The sequence below is a fragment of the Charadrius vociferus genome, unplaced genomic scaffold, assembly GCF_000708025.1.
Source record: "Charadrius vociferus isolate BGI_N301 unplaced genomic scaffold, ASM70802v2 scaffold192, whole genome shotgun sequence".
In the NCBI taxonomy this organism is placed as follows: domain Eukaryota; kingdom Metazoa; phylum Chordata; class Aves; order Charadriiformes; family Charadriidae; genus Charadrius; species Charadrius vociferus.
Genome location: NW_009647437.1, coordinates 1,598,294 through 1,616,907, shown reverse-complemented (window position 1 = coordinate 1,616,907; position 18,614 = coordinate 1,598,294). Strand labels below are relative to the sequence as shown.

Here is an 18,614-nt window from a genome sequence, read left to right as displayed (position 1 = left end):
CTATCAAGAAATGAAGGTTAGGACATCATGTGTTGGACTGCGAAATCTTCTCCAAGGGCTGAGCTTCAGTGTCAAATACTACTCTAAGCATAACCATCTTCAAACAGGATGTCTTTATAGTAAAATAGAACCAAAAAAATGCCCCATCCTGGACTGTTCAGGAAGTACATGCACACACCAGACTGTGCCACCTGGAACCATCCTGCCATGGAGATTCTTTTCCTGTGAGGTATGCTCTTTTAAGTATAGACTTAATGTCAACAACCACCTTGGCACATCTGTTAAGGAAGCCAGCCATGTTTTTCAAACATCAAGGAAACACATTTTTCCTAAAGGGTTTGAAGCAGAGGGATGAATACTAGGATTTCAGTTATGTTTGAAGACATATACCATTTTTCAACTTCCTGTACTGTTTTGATGTAAAGCTGCATTTTGTTTCATTTTCCTGCTGTAGCAATTTAAAAAAAATTGTTACCTTCCAGAAAGATTCAGATAAAGCATCAGGAGAAAACTGCGGGGAAGGATCAGCTAGTGTAGAGGCAGTGTAGTGTCAAAACTGGTGACACCAGACTTAACCACTGCGAGCTGGCTCAAAAAAAGTTGACTTTTTCTGTGGTGACCAGTAAGTCATGGTTTGCACCATATTAAATATTAAAATATTCTATTGACTTCTCAATCGTATTCACATGTGATAAACTATACTTTAAAAGGTACTTGGATTTATTTCTCTCAGTAAATATCGTGTAAATGGGTTGCAGTGTATCATGCACAGTCAGTGTATGGTCTGAAATAATTTCAGATCTGTTCTTATATTTCTAATACAGAGTTTGCTAGAAGTATTATAAAAGCTTACTGCAGTATGAGCGCCTGTAAACTGATTTATATGTGTAATGCATAATTAGTGTTTAAAAAAGATGGGTGTTGTGGTTTATTTTATCTTAAACATGTTTTCAGTTGGATGCACGGTTGTAAAATTGTTTCAAGTTGACAGTTTCTTCAAAGGTGACCCAAAGATCATTTTGTTGTAACCCTCTTATTTCTAAACATAATGTAAACAGTTCCTAAGTCTGTGTCTGAAACATAAACAAATGTTTCAAGGAGAACATATGAAGTCTTGATGGATGAGAATGTGCGGTTCTCTTTATTCATTGGCAGTTCACTAACACCATTACAAATGCTGATCTATGACACTGGTTCCAGGATACAAACAGGTGGTTTTCACCTGAAAGGAAGCTGTGCCTGTTTGCTTTGGAACAAACATTTGCAAACTAATTATCACTGAGATCCTCTGCTATCCTCAGAATATTTCCATATGCTCTTCTGGATGACTGTTTTTTCCCCAGGCTGGGAGGTGTACAGTAACTCTAATATATACCTACACTGTGGCCACCAGCTCATAAAATATTTCCAAATAAATACAATGGGAACCATTGAAAACACAAGGAGGGGAATCGTCAAAAGATTCATAAAGTGTGGGACTTGCCAAAATAAGTTGTGGATGCTAAAATTTTACATATGTACAAGGAGAGATTATACATGTACATGAAAGAGACTTTTTGAATATCCAGAATCCATATTTGGCTTGGGAAATTCCTGAGCTAAAAATCATTGAATGCTGGGGGATTCCTGTAGAGGAATATCATCTATGCTTGTCCCATTCTTATGCTTCCCTAAGTATCCATTTGTGCACACTGTGGGGTTTTTGTTTGTTTCTGGTTTGGGGAATGGTGTTTTCTTACAGCTGTTTTTCCACTGACTGAAGAGAGGGTGGTACAGCTAACACATTAGGCAGTTTCTTTACCTTGACCAATTACACAGATGCTCCAGAGCTTCTCTGAGGGCTTTCACAGTTTCTTTGACTCATGCTTCTGATTTGATAAACTAGGCGAGAGGGACCATTGATGTGAACCAGTAATGAACACTCAAATGCTCTCATGAGTGATGTGCTTTATGTTCATAGGGAGTTTGGTAACTGGAACAGGTCATTTCCCCTCTTTTCAAAGTCTGTTCATAATATTCACATTTTAGATCTCATGCATTTGTGAAGACAAAACAGGAACAAACCAACAGTTCCTGATGCAAAGTGAGGATGGGGTAAAAAAAGTATAGGTGCTTTTTAGGTTTAGACACATTCACATAATACACCAAATGTTATAAAATGCTACTTTGTGTGATCTGTGTAATGTTATGTACTGTAATATATGTTAAGCTTATTATTTGATTAAATGATATTTTATGGCAAGCAAAAAGAAGCAGCAATGTGCTAGCAATTTTAACACATTTTAAACATTTCTGGCAATGAGGTAGCAGTAGTTTGCTCACACATCATGGAAAAACAGGTCCTTTAGCTTATTCCTGATAAAATCGTTGCAGAACCCATATCAGTTCACTGCTTCACTTCATCTGCACCTTATTAGCATTTATACCAATACTTTTGAGGAGCTGGAGCAAGAACCTGAACAAGCAGCTAGGACTCCCAGGTACAGGGACGGAGGTGTGAGTGGCATTGTTGCCTAGGAAAGGAAATGAGAGATGATACTGTTAAGACAGGAAAATTATGAGAAAACACATGTGAAGAAGAAAAAATAATAGAATTTAAAAAACCCACTAAAAAGTAGTTCTAGAACAAGAGCAAACATATTTACAAATAAAAAATTAAGAGCATACAGTAATAGTACCCTAAATTTTGAAGAGAAGACCTCAATAAACGTGTCAAGCACATTTGACAATGCCTCCCTAGGAGATCAGGAAGAACTGAAAAGAAAAACTTATTCTAACTGTGTTTTTTCTTTTTAATGGCATGTACTGTTGTAATAATGCAAAGTTGGTTTGGGGTCTGTAGTTCAGGATATATCATGATTACCTCAGTATATTCATATTGCAGTACAGAGTGCTGGCTTGTAGCCATAGTTGTCTTTCCTTACTTAGCAGGAAGGAACAAAAATCCCTTCCAAAAGGCAGCAAGATACATCCATAACAACATCAGAGCTTTTGTACAAGGATCTTCTGAAATCAGAGCAGGAAAACTGGAATAAGATTTCAGCGAGATACAAAACTATGACAAAAAGAATCAAGGAAAAATTAGAAGAATTGCACAACAAGTATACATTCAATTTGGGAAGCCCAAGGGTAAGTGGCAAAAAGTGCAAGCATTTCTCATCACTGAGTACAAATAAAAGGCAGAGAAGCAATTCCTGCTATAAAATGGTGGTACTTTCGAGCTTTGAATATTTTAATAATTGTGGATAGTAACTGCAAATGTTTAGAACAGCTTATACCTGTTATGACAGCATATTTAGCTTAATTTTACCATAGGCAAAAGCAAGTAAAGATACAATAGTCATCTGACTTTTTGATGAAGAATACAAGAGCAATTACAGGTGATCTGAGGCTTTTGTTGAATTTAGAGCAAGTATAGGTAGCTTAAAAGAACCTTTCTGATGTGTGCAGTTCCTTCTACAGCATCAAACATATGTGCTATGTTCTGTCATTTATGTATGCTACAATTGTGTTGTAGAGAACAATGACTGAATATAGGGAATCTAAGGAAATAGTCTAACTAGATGTTGGACGTGTAACATGTTTGGTTTGTATTGAACAGATCAGGTTTGGAGAGAATGTGTACTTTGAAGAGAATGGCTGCATATTTCTTTCAAAAGCAGGTGACGGTAAGGGATTTCTGTTCCTAACATTGTTAAAATTGTACATGTATCACTTACTGTACTTTTCTTACAGTAAAGTTTAATTGCTCTCTTTCTTAAAATAACTAAAAATACTTTTATAAAATTCTTTAATGATTGATTAATAGTTTTAGAATCCTGAATCTGAAAAGGTGAGGTGAAGACAGTTAGGGAATAGCATACATACTATGATACTAAGACAAATTTCCGGAGAGGAAAGAGGGAAGTCACTTCTTTTAAGTCATAACTTAACATTTTGAAAAAGGAAAAGCACATTCATGCTTTTTTATTTCTGAAGGGGTGGGGAAAAAAAAATTACTAATTGTATTTAGTAAAAACAACTGTGCTTTAGGTATCTGAACTTTAAAACTTAATACAAACTAGAAGCCAAGATCTACACTTTTAAGATACTTTTAATAACAACTACAAGACTTTTTTTTCCCCTGGAACTGTAATTTTTGGTTTATCTTTACAAAGTGGATTTGCAAATATTTTGCAAGACAAATACTTAGTGCTAATAAATTCCAGTAGTATGCTTGTGAGTATTGCAGGCAGACTTGTTAAATACAGGCATTAACAACCACTGTTCATTTTGACAGTGCCTTAATTACAGGATTTTTTTGCTATCTCTTTTTTTTTTTTTTTTGTAGTAGATGAAGGAAATGCTGACATTTTATTCAGTGCCGAAGATCTTGGCTTTTCTGATGCCTTTATTCAACGGATCAGAATTTCACCAGATCAGAGACACATGGCGATCAGCCTAAAAAGTGAAAACTCTGAAGAGGCAACCTGCGTTATTGTGAATCTTGGTCATTTTCCTGTTGTGGAAAAAATAATTCCAAGTGTATTTAGCTTTGGTAAGTTGTTTATAAATATCCTGTGGATCACACCAGCTTTAGACACAACATTTTTGTTAGTCTGCAAATAATATTAAAATATTTTTAAAAAATAAGGAAGCAACATTTTTAGATTTAATCCTTTTAGCTGTTGAATTGTTTCTTATTTACGATTTCTCCCATACTGCACACTTCCAAGTTATCTGATGTGGATGAAGGTGACTGCTTTCATGATGCAAGTTTTCCTTCATTGTAAAAACGAGCATTTATACATGTTTGAACAGTCATGCATATCATTCTTTTTATTTAATTCAATAGGCTTCTTAAAAAAATTGCTGACGTGACTGTAATACAAATATCTTTTTGAGAAATGTTTGAGTTATTAAACACTTACAGCTGCAACCAAAGTCACTGATAGCTGTAGGCACTTAGCTTCGCTGAAAAGTGTGCAAGTGATACCTACTATTAAGCATTGCCTAGATTTTCAGCTGGATTGTAGGATGTGGGTCACAATTCAGAGCCCAAAGAAGTCTGTCAGGCCTCGAGTCAATTCTTTCAGAATAGCTTACAGAGCTTTACATTGCTGTTAAAGTAAGCAGAAGTAAACTGAAGTGAACGGGAAATTTTTGGGTTTTTATAGTACGTTAAAGTATATAGCAAAAAGAGTGCACTAGTGCGCATATAGTGTTCCGCATCTTGTATTTTGGATTATAGTGTTAGATGTCATGAAGTATATGTAGTGCAGTAAGCAATTTGCTTGGGCAGGACAAAAATTTAAAACTCTAGGTAGAACTTCCTACTTACAAAAATGAAGAGTAGCAAGACTTTAATGTTGTAAGTGTTTGCACAATTGAAGTTTATAATGCGTGCTGAAAATTGGGCCTGCTAATTTGCCAGTGAACTTTTTTCACTGTACTTGATGGGAACATGTATCTAGGTTTGTCTGGAAGAATCAGTGCATTTAAGAAACCAAATCCCTGTTGCCTACATAGGCGTGACAGATTATGGCAGATAATAAGAGTACAAAATACGACTATCAGAAGGGTAGAGATGACACCCATTTTGTAGGCTTACTCATGTGTAAGTGGGGTACAGAGGTGAGCAAGAGAATTAGGTCTTACGACCGCTTGCAAAGTATATGCTTGTATTGCATGATACACAATATCAGGCAGACAGATAAAAGTTCTTGAAAATTTACATCTGTGGGTTTTTAAATGCTAGGCTGTAGAAGAACTTAGATTTCCCTTCTAAAGGCTTGTCTTCATAGTAAACCCTCAGCTACCTCTGCACTTTGGCGACATTGCTGTTCAGATAGCATTTTTTGCATTACTTCGGTGTGGTACATCCTCGGATTTTGTACTGAAAATTACTATTTATGCATAACAGCATACAATAACTTTTTAAAGCTTACGCATTAAACACCATTCTGGTGGCTGTAGGAACAGCAGAGATAGCAGTAATTTGGCTGGATCAGTCGGATTACTGAGCTTCAGAATAGCAAGGTTCCTGTATTTGTATGTTTCTAATGTTGGTGAACACATATACAAGCATAGAAAAGTGGAGAATTTTTATCTCGGCAGTACCCATGGGGCAGACACATCATCTCTTTTCTCTAAATGGTTTGCAGGCAGTCACATGCGGCGGTACAGAGCTCATACCCTCTTTATTATCTTGCTGACTCCATGTAAACCTCTGTTTCTCTGCTCAGTTTTAAACAGCCACACAGGGTCGAGAGCTTCCTCTTCCTGGGACATCGTCCTCTGCCTTTTTTTTTTTTTTTAATATATATGTTACTAGATTCTTGTTCTATGGGATTCAGAGAAAACATGGAAACAATATTTTTGTGGCTTACCCCAGCCTCTGGGATGTAGAAGTTCTGTCCTCAGTTCCATGTCAGCTGCAACCAACCTTTTTCAGCATTGGGTCCAGTGTTCATGGAGCTCCATTTTTTCTCAGTTACAGTATATACTGTTCCAAATTTGATAATACATTTGTCTTTTTTTTTTTTTTCCAGAATGGGCTGCAAATGATGTTCTGTATTATACAAGTCAGAAGAACCTTAAATGCCAGAATGTGTTTATGACCACTTTCACTAGTCAGAAACATACCAAGTTAGTTTATACAGAACAAGATGCAAGGTAATATCTAAAATATAACAAGTCCTTTACATACTCTAGAGTATTTTATTAGAAAATATAACTGATTTGGAAAACAAATTCTTCCCTATCATATTCCAAATAGTGAAAGGCATTTTTAAGTTGTGTTCTGCTGTCAGTAGTGCCTTATGCAGTCTGAGAATGTGCTCTGCTCTCCTCTTGATATGTGATCAACAGAGATTTAACTTTCCTCTCTTACCTCACGAGTTCAGCTGAGTTTATAAATGTCAAGGTCAGTCTCAGGTCAGGGTGTCCTTTAATGAATATGTGACAGTTTCATACAGGGTAAATCAGACTCTGGATTTCGTTTTGTTTTCTCTGCTATTGATGTCTGATACATCTTTTAAAAAGTGTAGAAGTTCAGGCTAATCCTTGCTCTGGGTAATGGATGAGCAAAATCATTACAGCATTCCCAGAGACAGAACTATTGTTGACTGAATACCCTCTCAATAACCTTTCTTTAAGCAGTGGTTTAGGAAGACGAGAAAGCTCTTACTAAATTGAGTGCAGACTAGCTTTTTCAGCTATGTAGCATGTGGTCGTTTTATACAGCATTCCATAAATATTTGTGATTATTCTTAGTTCAAGTTACATATTTAGTAAAGTAATTTCAATTATACTTTCATTTAAAAAACAAAAACCAAAAAAAATCTGCAGTTGAGGTGGAGTAAATAAGATCCTTTTGTTCCAGCTGCATTTGATGCATATTTTTGGAAAATCAAGTTGCACTGACCTGACACTTCCCCACAGGGAAACTGTTGGCATGATTCTGAAGGTCATAGTCATTACAGTAACTCTACTAGAAACTTACTCTAAAGGTTCATGTGCTATTGCAGTTTATAACTGAACTCACTTGTTCATCGGAGATGGTAAGACATTCTTTTGTATTGCCATTGAGCAGTTCATTCTACATCTCACCAGCTCTTTTAGGTGCAATCAAATTTATTTTTTTTTCCGAAGATGAAAATTTCTTGACTTCCTTAAAAAAAAAAAGCTACAAAGACAAAAAAAAATCTTGTAATATCAAGGTCAGAGTCCTTGGGGAAAAGCATGACGTGCGTTTCAGCTTGAGTCTTAGAGGTAAGGTCAGCAGAGCTGAACCGTTGGAATCTCTGTTGAATGCAGTGCCGCGCTCTTGCCAAATTCGTGTGTATTAGAGAGGCAGGAGGCTGATTCCTTGCAGACTTTAGAACCCCCCCACTGTGCCTGTCCTCCTAAAGATGTCAGGAGGGTGCAATTAGAAAAAAACAATAGTACCAAAAAAAATCGGAGTTCCTCCACCTGCAAGTAATTAAAGGCACTGAAAATGCTATCTAAAGCATCCTTCCCCAGTGAAATATTTTGAAGTCTGGAGGGATCATTATTGCAGTCATGTATCTGATCTGATCATTTATAATGCAGATTATGGTACTCAACCCTGCAATTTCTTGATGAAATCTTGTGGATCTTTGTGTTGGACAGTTTTCCTTTTAGAGACATCCAGTCTTAAAGATTCAAAATGGCAGGGAAACTGCTATGTCCCAAGATGAGACATTCCAGTTAATTAGGATGACTCATAGAAGTTTGAGTCTGAATTTGAGCCTGAACTTGTCTCATATTATCATCCAGTTACCAGTTATCATTCTGTTTTCCGTTTCTAGATTTTAAAAGCATTTGAAACCAGTAGATAGTTCCTAGTTTCCTTGATAGTTCGAAAACCAGTTCATAGTTTCCAGCTTTATCACTGCAACACTGTCCTCAGTGGGCCTCATATAGGCCTCTGTACTTTTTTTAAAAAAATAGTCTTTTTTTGTCTTACCTGCTTCAGACAGTTAGGTCAGTAACACTTAGGCTTTTTATCAATTTATCTTTATAATAGCTCCTACTTTCCTTTTGTTATTGCTGTTCCCACATGAAGTCCTTTATTTTATCTGTTACTACTTTTTTTTTTAAAAAAAATAGGGTTACGAGCTCAATAAAAAGTTCTACATTTTGCTGGAGTTTTAAAGCCCATGCACATCAGTGAGCTTCCAGTCTGTCTCAGTGGTGCAAAAACCTGAATTCAGTTGGGCAACAACTGCTTTCCTTGCAGATTTCAGGTTCCACACACAAGATTGTGCATTTTTGAATCACAGGATAAATGCAGCAGGAGTGGGTTTTGTAACCAAGTAGTTTGGAATTTCTCCAGCCTTCTTACAGGCATGCTGTTTCTTATCTTGCAGATGGAAGCCTATGATTCTGAAACAACCAATGTATTTTTTAAATACTAATCACGTTTAAACTTTTTTTTTTTTTTTTGATTATTCCTTGTAGATTCTTTGTGGACATATATTGCACAAAAGATAGGCGTTTTCTCACTATCAACAGCAACAGCAAGACAACCTCGGAAGTTTGGCTGGTTGACTGTAGACATCCTTTCAAGTTACCTGCTCTCGTACAAGCACGAACAAAAGGGCTCATTTACCATATTGAGCACAGAAATGACGAGTTATATATTCTTACTACATATGGAGAACCTGCAGAATATAAGGTAATTTTAACTGATAACAAGATTCATAGGTTTCATTCAGATACCTGTTGCAGATCATAAAGAAATAGTAAGACTGACTTTTAGTTCTTCTGGGCTTCACAGCTTCCTGAAATAATTTAAGAGAATTACACAGAGCACTGTGTGGATCGAAAGACTGATAGTAGTACACGGAATCTTACCTGTAGCATACTAATTTGATTCTAACTCCTTTGGCACCATCAAGAAATGAGTACGCTATAACAGTCATTTCTTTTCCATTAAAATTTAAGTGGGTGATCTCACTCTATATAACCAAACCACCTACAGTTCTGCTGGCCGCACTGAAAGCACTTACTGCCTGAAAATCTTCTATAGACTTATCTATGAGAATTGAACTTACTTTTCCAAACATTACTAAATTGTTTGTCCATTCTGCCCAAGGAAAGGGAGTTTAAAAAATGCCAGGTTTAGTCAGGCACTCCCCACCCCCCCGCCAATATAAACTAATAAGTTTTTGCAATAAAAATGTTGCATGAGATCACCTACGTGTCTGTACATCTCATTTGTAACTCTTAACTACATCTTAGTAATGCAAGGTTGTTTTTTGTTTTTATAGTTGATGAAGGCACCAGTAGCTTCCAGTGGCATGGAGAACTGGCAGTTAGTTTATGCACTGGAAAAGAAAACCAAGCTAGTAGACTTGGAGATGTTCAGTGATCACTGTGTTATGTTCCTGAAGAATGCTGGTCATCTTTACTTAAATGTGATTTCTTTTGTTTCACATTCAGTTCAGTCACTTAAGGTATGTTTTAGCTTGACTTAAGCAGCATAATATTTTTCCAGTGCTATCTCTTTTTTTTTTTTTTACAATATCATTATAATGAAAGCAAAGATAAATTCCAAGAGTAGAAGTGGTTTGGAAACTATAATACTGCTAGGTTTGTCATTATGAGTAATTCTGTTACCTGTGGCTGTTTGGAATTTCATGCGGTGGCTTATTGCAACACTCAGAAAGTTAGAGAGCAGCTGTGCTATGACTGAGTTCTTTCTTCAACTTAGCACAGTTAAGCTCATTACAATACAGCTCATTTCTAATGTAAAATAGGACTCGATTCCCTAAACATTCTACGTAGTTTTACAGGGCCTATTTTTGGTTACACTTACCAGTGTAAAAACAGAAATAAGCCTGGCTCTCCCACAGAAGAAAGGTTAGAACATTCAGAAGACAAGTATGGATACCATCCCATAATAAATGGGAAGAGTTGATACTGCAGCGCAATTTGTGCAAAGTATTTCTTCCCTTCTCTAGTTGTTGGTAAATACTTGTGGATTAAAACCAAAGTGACTCAATTCAAAACCATAATTTCTGTGGACCATTCAAACAAAATACTTAATTGATTTGTTTGCCCAAAAAATACAATCTCAACCACTTCCAAGTTTATTGCAACAAGCTACCAATGCTGCATTCTATACAACTGCTACAGAAAAAGGTTTTCAACAAAGTACACTGTATGGTCTCTGAAACCTTCATTTTTGAAAATGGTCATAGTTTATTTATTCAGAAAGGGTCTGCAGTTACTCCAGAGAACTTGGACTTTTGCTGCCATTTCAGAAGTCTCTAGCAATCTAACCCAAGTAAGTAGTGGCCTGGCTGAGGGTTTGACTATGTCCCTGCTGCTCTCAAAGAATGAATCTTGATTTCTTTTCTTCTTAGCAGAGTTAAAAATCTTAAATATAATAGCTGTAAGTGTCTGAGGGTGAATGTGCCAGGAAAAGGTTTTGTTCTTCACAATGGCTGGCACTAGGAACAAAGTTAAGAGGCAGGGGTTTGCAGTGGCTTAGCATTACTGAGCTAACTCACAGCAAAAGCTTAACAACTGACATGGACTTGGCTGTGTAACATGTTGAAGTAGGACTGGAAAGCAGAGGGGAAACAGGATCTAAAAAAGAAAAACAATGCAGAATCATTTCAAAGAATGCTTTAATTTAAAAACAAAATCTGCACTATTGCCCATTTTAAACTGAATTTGGATTTATTTTTCTTTTTTATTTGATTGTTAAACTTTATCCAATGGCCTTAGGGGAAAAGTTTGCCAAAGTCTTTCATTTTTTTGACTGCTTCATTACTGAATTTAAAAGAAATACAAGTTGTTCTACGTACAAATGGAAGATAATCAACTTGATATTCAAAATCTTTTCCTCTGAAGGACACACTAGGCAGAATTTACAGAAGCAGTGCAAGGGTCTCACTTGAAATGCCGTGTTTTCTCAGCTACCTACGTGGGCCTGTGAATTTGAATTGGAATCTCATCCTGAACATACCACCAGCACTTGTTATTTTCAGCTCACCTCCCCAGTACACCCCCCTAAACGTTTTGCATATTCATTTAAAGAAAATAATCTCATTGAACAAGCTGCGCAAGAGGTACCAATTATTACGAATTGTCACACTACACGTTTACTAGCTAAAAGCAAGGTAAGATTTCTCAGTCCTTTTCCCATTCCCTTTATTATTCTCTTCCTCCCCACCTGTTTAAAGAAAATGCATTTGGCAGGGAATAGAGATTAAAAAAAATTGTAAAGTGCAGTTGGTGCTATAGTTACTAAACAGTGGGTGTTTTCTTCAGTGCTATAGAGAAGAACAAGAAAAAGTCGTGATAAGATTTTTTTTTCCATTAACCTGGGTATGCTAGAGGAGATAACAGTACACGATGAGTCGAGAATCTTAGTATAGTATAACTTAGAATTGCTAGTTGATGTATGGTATCATACTCTCCATGATAAATGAAAAAGATGCCAGCTGTTGAAAAAGAACACCCCATAACCAGCTGCACAGCATAGATCAAGAAAGGAAAGTTTAAACAGCCTGAGTTTAAAAAATTGGAGATGTTAATGAAGAGTTTGTGCTGCAGTAAGTGGTAAACTATTTTGTTAATAATATATATTCTTGGCGTTATAGGGGGAAGGAAGACTTGGGTGCTTGGGTAGTTTAAAAACTCCTCAGGTGTTGCACTTAAATGAATTTTTTACTCTGCAGCCGTAAGCCTACACAGCAGAGGTTCAGTCTCTCACTTTATTTTTCAAGAGTGCTTTGTACATTCTAAGTGAAAAAAATTACTGTAATCAAAAAACACATTTTAAAATAAATAATTGAAGTTTTCATTGCCATGTGTCATTGAGATTTCTGAAATGTCCTTTATTGTAAAATACTCGTTCTTTTCCAGGATGAAACTTTGGTGCCAATTACAGTTTTTCATAATATGAATTCTAAAGAGCTACACAGGAAACCACTTCTAGTTCATGTATATGGAGCTTATGGCATAGATTTGAACATGAGCTTTAAAGAAGAGAAGCTGATGTTAATTGAAGAGGGATGGATATTAGCATATTGCCATGTTAGGTAAGTCAAATATAAAATGGAATTAATATTTTAATCTGTGGGATATACAGATATTTCTCAATATGCAACTGAAGAAGTACAGAAATAATTTTTTCATGTAGCTATGCCTAATTCTTCATGCTTTTCATGTCTGTCTCTCTTTAGATTTTTTTAAAGTGTTTTTCCAAAAAAACCCCATAGATTTACCTCAGAAAAAAACCCTATGCTTTCAAGACCACATACTGCATTTAGGTGTCTTAAATCAACAGGATGGTTTTATGTAACTTTTAATATTTTGAAGTCTGATTACCTCTTGTCTCATCTTTGCTCAAGAAAAATTTTGATAACATGTTCAAATTGCAGTGACATGCTACCTCCCTCTCTTTCCGAGCGTACTAATGTTCAGTCTGCATCTTCTGAAAGCCATTTGCCTTCTACAGCAACAACTCAGCATTTAACCTGCATCCCTTGTTCTTTTATTGGCTAAATCCTTTGTTTCTAGTTTGGCTACAAATCTACTAGTTTTATAAAACCAGTATGTACAATAGGCTTCACATTTTCATGGAGATAATAATTCAGTAGGTAAAGAAGGTACCAAAAGAATCACTTTAGGGAGGGAAAAGAAGGGGGAGAATGAGCAATTGTTTGAAATACCAGCTCCAAAACAAATTCAGCATACCAATATATCCAGCCTGCTATATTCAGTGGCAGCATTGTGCTGTTTTTCCTCCCACCCCTCTAAGTATCTTAAGATGCAAGTCAGTCCTAAATGAAGATGGATTTCTTCATCCAAAGTTGAACAATTTTGGCAGACTAATCAGTTAATTCATTTTAAACTTGAAAGCTGAATAAGGAAACTTCAGGTAGCTTAGAACCAAAGTTGTGGTTGCATAGAAAGGAATATAAATAAATTTTAAAATTCTGTATGACAAAATATAACATTTCAAGTAGTATCTAAAATGCACAAACTAGGAAAAAAAACAAACCAACTTTTTTAACAGTGTCAAAACCTAAGCTACACAGAATTCAAATCCTGAGACCCTCAGTGTAGAGCTGAGAAATACTATTTTACTGTTTTTAATAAATGCTGTTGTTAATGATATAAGTATTGAAAATGTTTTAGATATTTTAGTAGTTTCCTGTATGAAAGGATAATATTAGTGTCAGATTTTTTATTGCCTACAATCATGGTGTCATTTTCTAAAGTGGTGCTTTTCCTGTGAGTTCCAGGACACAAGGGCACAGAGTGCCCTTATGCAGTTAGGATTTTCACCAGTCATCATGCACGGATTTTTTTTGTTTGCATGTTGTATATTTTAGCCATGAAGAAGGGTAAAGACAAGAATAGAGGAAATAAGAGTTAATTGGGAACTATGGTTTTGCAATTCTGTGGTTGCTGCTGTCCTTCCATTATCTGAAGCTTTGCCATGTGATGTTTTCCAAAGAGACTCCCAACTTGACTTGCTTTAAATTTCAGGGGTGGAGGAGAGCTAGGCCTTAGCTGGCACAAAGATGGATGTCAGCATAATAAACTCAAAGGACTGCATGACCTCAAGGCTTGCATCATGCTGCTGCACAAACTAGGATTTTCTCAGCCACAATACACAGCACTATCAGCTGCCAGTGCTGGAGGAGTTCTTGCAGGAGCCCTGTGCAACACTGATCCAGAACTTATCAGATGCATGGTTTTACAGGTGAGGTGCTGCAGACCTTTTATGGATTATGACATTAAACTGTATTTTCTGTTTCATTCTACCAGTTTCAGAATTGGAAACATTCCAATTCAGAATTGACTTTCCTCATTTGTTTGAGAAAATCTTGACCTAAACATGTGAGGTCCATCTGACAACTTTTTTTTTTTTTTGTAACAACTTTCTAAGGCTCCTTTCGTAGATGTTCTAAATACTATGATGAACACTCATCTCCCACTGACCGTTGAAGAACAGGAAGAATGGGGAAATCCATTGGCAAATGAAAAATGTATGAAGTATATCAAAAGCTATTGTCCATATCAGAATATTAAGACACAGGTAAAACTATGCTTTCTGTGTGGAATACTACAGTAATAAAGTGTAGCAGTTTATAAGAAAACAAAAAGCAGATAACTGGAATTAAAAAAAAAAAAAAAAAAGCCTGTTTTACCTTTTCAGCACTTTAAACCCTGGTATTGTAGAACTGTCTTAGCTGGTGCTTTGCCTTAAAATGAATCATCAATACAAATATAAACTATTTCAGTAATAATCTTAGCAATATTTGGAATAATAAGCGACTACTGAAATTAACCAAATACCTTCTCCTAAATAATTGATAGATTTCAAAAAAATGTTTTTGTTATAGGACTGCCAGGAAGTAATAGAATATTCTATTGTATAACCAAACCTCAACATGTGAAATACTTTCTTCTTTTTTGGGCAGGGGGGTTCTGTTGTTCTAATGGGTTTTGCATAGTTTGTCACAGGAGGAAGGAGGTATTTTCCACTGATTAAACACCTTTTCAGAGGCAAACAATGAAACGGAAGAGGAGCTATAGTTTTGACATTGTCATTACAGAGGAAATCTTTATTTGAAGCAATGTGTTAGCTGTGTTGCATAGCTTCATTAAGTAAAATCTTACTATGTCAAAACAACTACTTTTTATGTGTGAAAGATTGCAAAAGCAAACCTCAACTACTGTTCTAAGGTAAACCATTCCATGATTATTACTACCCCCTTTTTTTGTAATAATCAGCAAGCAGACATGTATCAGTCCTTTACCAGTGGGGAAAGCATGTTTTTGATTACCTTTTACAAGTAGATGATCCCCTAATATGAAGTCATTTTTCAGACCAAAATACTTCTTGCAGTTAGAGTGATAAAAGTGCTTTTTTTGAGAGCAGGTAATTATGTAATAGATGTGTTTTTAGATAAACCATAACAAGTAGTACAGTAAGATGAATGGAGAAGAATTTGTTACTTTATGAGAAAAATCATATGTAAAGTATTTAACTGGTTTTGTTTTTTTAATCTCAGTGTTATCCTTCAGTTTTTATCACGGCATATGAAAATGATCTACGGGTACCACCAACAGGAGTTATACGATACGTTCAGAGACTGAGAAAGGCTGCGCTAGATCATGCCAGGAGAACAAGTAAGAAAGGTAAGAATAAGAAAGTTAGAGATACATGGAGTTAACTAAGCCAGAATATTTGCAGTCATGTAATGAAACATCACAGAGTTTGACTCCTCCTTAGATGCAATTCTTTGTACAATACAATCCAGTATCTAAAGCTCTGACGTAATTTCCATTATCTGCAAAGATGAGACGTGCAATCATACCGACAAATAGATAAACTTCAGCTAAGATGCACTCTCCAGAGCCTTACGAGGGACCAGATATCTCTGTATTGTAGACCTGCCTGAACATAGTTAAACCCATATGTGTTAAATATTAATAGTGACAAACCACAACAGGCTCAGAAAAGCCTCTGAGAAAAAAAAATGAAGAGTGGGAGAATATGAGTTGTGCTCAGTCTTTCCTAGGCCTCAACATACGGCGACTGTTGGACAGGGCTAGGTGAACCTATAGCATCTAGTCCAGCTACTGATACGGTCGGACTGCAGTTCTCAACAACACATGGATAAAAATCTTATTTTTGCTGCTCTGTAGTAACCTACATTTCCCAGTTTGCCAAAACTGCAGGTGTTAGTCCAAGTTAGAATGACAACAGCCAAGGCACTGTTTTTATTTCTGAAATGTAACACCAGCTTTGGGGCTGTTTTCAGCAAAAGGTATATTCAAGCCTTATTATTTTCTAGTACTGTTAGTCTGGGGAGACACATTTACCATCAGTACCAAAATAGATCTTGAATTAGCTTTTCTAAATTTCATTATGCTCCTTCTCTGCTAGCAGCGCAACTCCAGTGGTTGAGAAAGCACAGCAGATGCTGCAATTGCTGTTGCGGGCTTGGCTCAAAAAGAAAAAAGCTTTTCTTTGCAAAAAGAGAACAAACATGCAAAATATGTAAACATTTTTCAAATACATAGTTAATAGAAATACACATAGTTCATCCAGCAAGCCCCTATGTGATTCCTTCTTTTTTCTTAAGGAACAACAGAAATTCTGTCAGGATAGAAGGCAGAATTATCTATCCCTAAACAACTCGCATCCCCACTTACCTTTTTCCTCGTTCATTCATTGTCAAGTGATCACTAACTTTGTTGTTCTAGGAAATTGGATCCCTAATATCATCTTAGACATCCAGGCAAATGGCAGTCATTGTGATTCATCTTGGGAGGATTCACTGAATGAGGTACACTCCCCTCACTGCACATTTCCATAACGTGTTGGAGGGAGGCATCCCCTTAATTGATACTTCAGCCTCAGTAGTTCGTGCAGTCATTGAATGTTTGTGTGAAGCATAAAAGAAGAAACACACACCTGCTGGAATGAAGGTTGCTCTTGCAACCTTTTATACATATTGCAAGAGAACCTGCTAGCTTTATATATAAAGCCTTTTTTGACATATATGTAAATATTTACATATATTTCAAGAGATATATATATATCTATATTTTTATATATACAAAAGAGCCAGTGACAAAGCCAGATTATTGAACCTCATTGTGCCTTAAACCTCAGAATAGTATTAAACTCCCACTGTAATGTGCTGAGAGCTTTGAATGAAAGGTTCCAAGTTGTGCAAAACATGGTTCCAGCATGAAAAGTCTTGCACTGTGGAGCATTAAGTGCTTAAAATTGTCATACTGGCTATTTACTTCCATCTTCCTTATGAGTAAAACATATACGACAGGTTTGATCTTTATGTTTTGATACACATGATACGTACTATCAAAGGACGCTACTACAACTAGGTTTCAATGTTTTGCACTTTGTACAAGTGCACGTGCTAAAAGCAACATACTGCCAAGACCTGCCGTCTTGTTACTGATTCTCAGACTATCACAGTTGGATACAAATTTTATTACTGTTAATTTTAACAAATCCTAGCAAATGTTACTTGGTCATTGTGGCAGTTACTCCCCAAATGAATTCTTTCAGGAAAAGCCTCATTCTGTCTTAGGGCAAGGTATTGCTTAGCATTAGTATGGGAAAGGAAGATTAGAAGAACTGTGCAAGAACCTGAAGGTTTGCACTATAAGTGCAAAGAATTTTTTTTTTGTTTTGTAATAATAATATTTTCATTATTTTAGGTAGCAAGACACCTTGCATTTCTGAACAAAGAACTTGAGGAAGTGTGCCATCTCCAACATCATATGAAATCCTGCAAATAGCTAATAAATACATTGACCACCTGAAGAACTTCAGGTCAGATTTTTATTTATATGAAAAGTGAACACATTCTCCAGAGGATTTCTCCTCTTGGATCCCTGCATAAGCAGACAAGAAATTCAAAGCTGGGTGTGGCATTGCCTTATAAACATACAAACCAAGAGCTGAATTTCTCCCCTGGCAGGTAGTACAGAAGTAGCCGCCTGCGTGACTCACTTTGTTCAGTACAGTTCTGGTCATGCACTATACAAGTGGAGCTGAAGTGCGGTGGTTGGTGCTTAAAGCCTGACATGGGGAGACATGAGCTTCGTACAGACAGCCCCTTCAGTCTAAGGCCTCTTTTCCAAGACCACACTTTACACAAGGCAGTAAAACTCCCAAGAAGTATTTTATTTAAAAGTCTCACTAAGGTCTTCTGGAACTAATTCTCATGCCTAGGTGATGACGGCTATTGCCCTTCCCAGCTACAGAGCAGCAATAGTGTACTGATCATATGGTGGGACCAAACAAACCACAAAGAAGAAATGGATTCTCGAGAACATGAATTTTAGCAGAACTCTGAGTAGATTCAAAATCTTTTAGTTACCTTAACTAGCATGGTAGTCTTAAAAAGGAGGTGCCAAAGTCCCTCCAGAAAACAAGATGTATGCCCCAGAAGGAGATGCCAGAATCTCTCCAGAGGATAAAACAAAAAGCATGCCCTCAACTAAAGCAGCCTGATTCATAGCTTAGCTGACCTCCGAGCAAGGCACAAAACTGCTACACATTGCTTGTTAAGATAGATGGATGGTGCACACCTCACGCC

General features: G+C 36.5%; 1 protein-coding gene across 1 annotated transcript; it reads left to right on the top strand.

Moving 5' to 3' along the window:
* Positions 1 to 17,811, top strand: PREPL (prolyl endopeptidase-like). The gene is made up of 14 exons (XM_009880659.1): positions 1 to 229; positions 2,932 to 3,129; positions 3,602 to 3,668; positions 4,334 to 4,537; positions 6,531 to 6,654; positions 8,965 to 9,181; positions 9,777 to 9,962; positions 11,433 to 11,636; positions 12,385 to 12,560; positions 14,017 to 14,233; positions 14,420 to 14,569; positions 15,549 to 15,675; positions 16,747 to 16,829; positions 17,731 to 17,811. The coding sequence occupies exons 1-14, from the start codon at positions 11 to 13 to the stop codon at positions 17,809 to 17,811; spliced, it is 2,253 nt and encodes a 750-aa protein (XP_009878961.1). The 5' UTR covers positions 1 to 10.
* Positions 17,812 to 18,614: the final 803 nt, after the last annotated feature.

What these genes read in the sequence shown, in the direction of transcription:
- PREPL (XM_009880659.1), top strand. Translation starts at nt 11, where the DNA reads ATGAAGGTTAGGACATCATGTGTTGGACTGCGAAATCTTCTCCAAGGG. An exon ending in GTTTACTAGCTAAAAGCAAG is followed by an intron (nt 11,637 to 12,384) that starts GTAAGATTTCTC and finishes GTTCTTTTCCAG; the next exon opens with GATGAAACTTTGGTGCCAAT. An exon ending in TCAGATGCATGGTTTTACAG is followed by an intron (nt 14,234 to 14,419) that starts GTGAGGTGCTGC and finishes CAACTTTCTAAG; the next exon opens with GCTCCTTTCGTAGATGTTCT.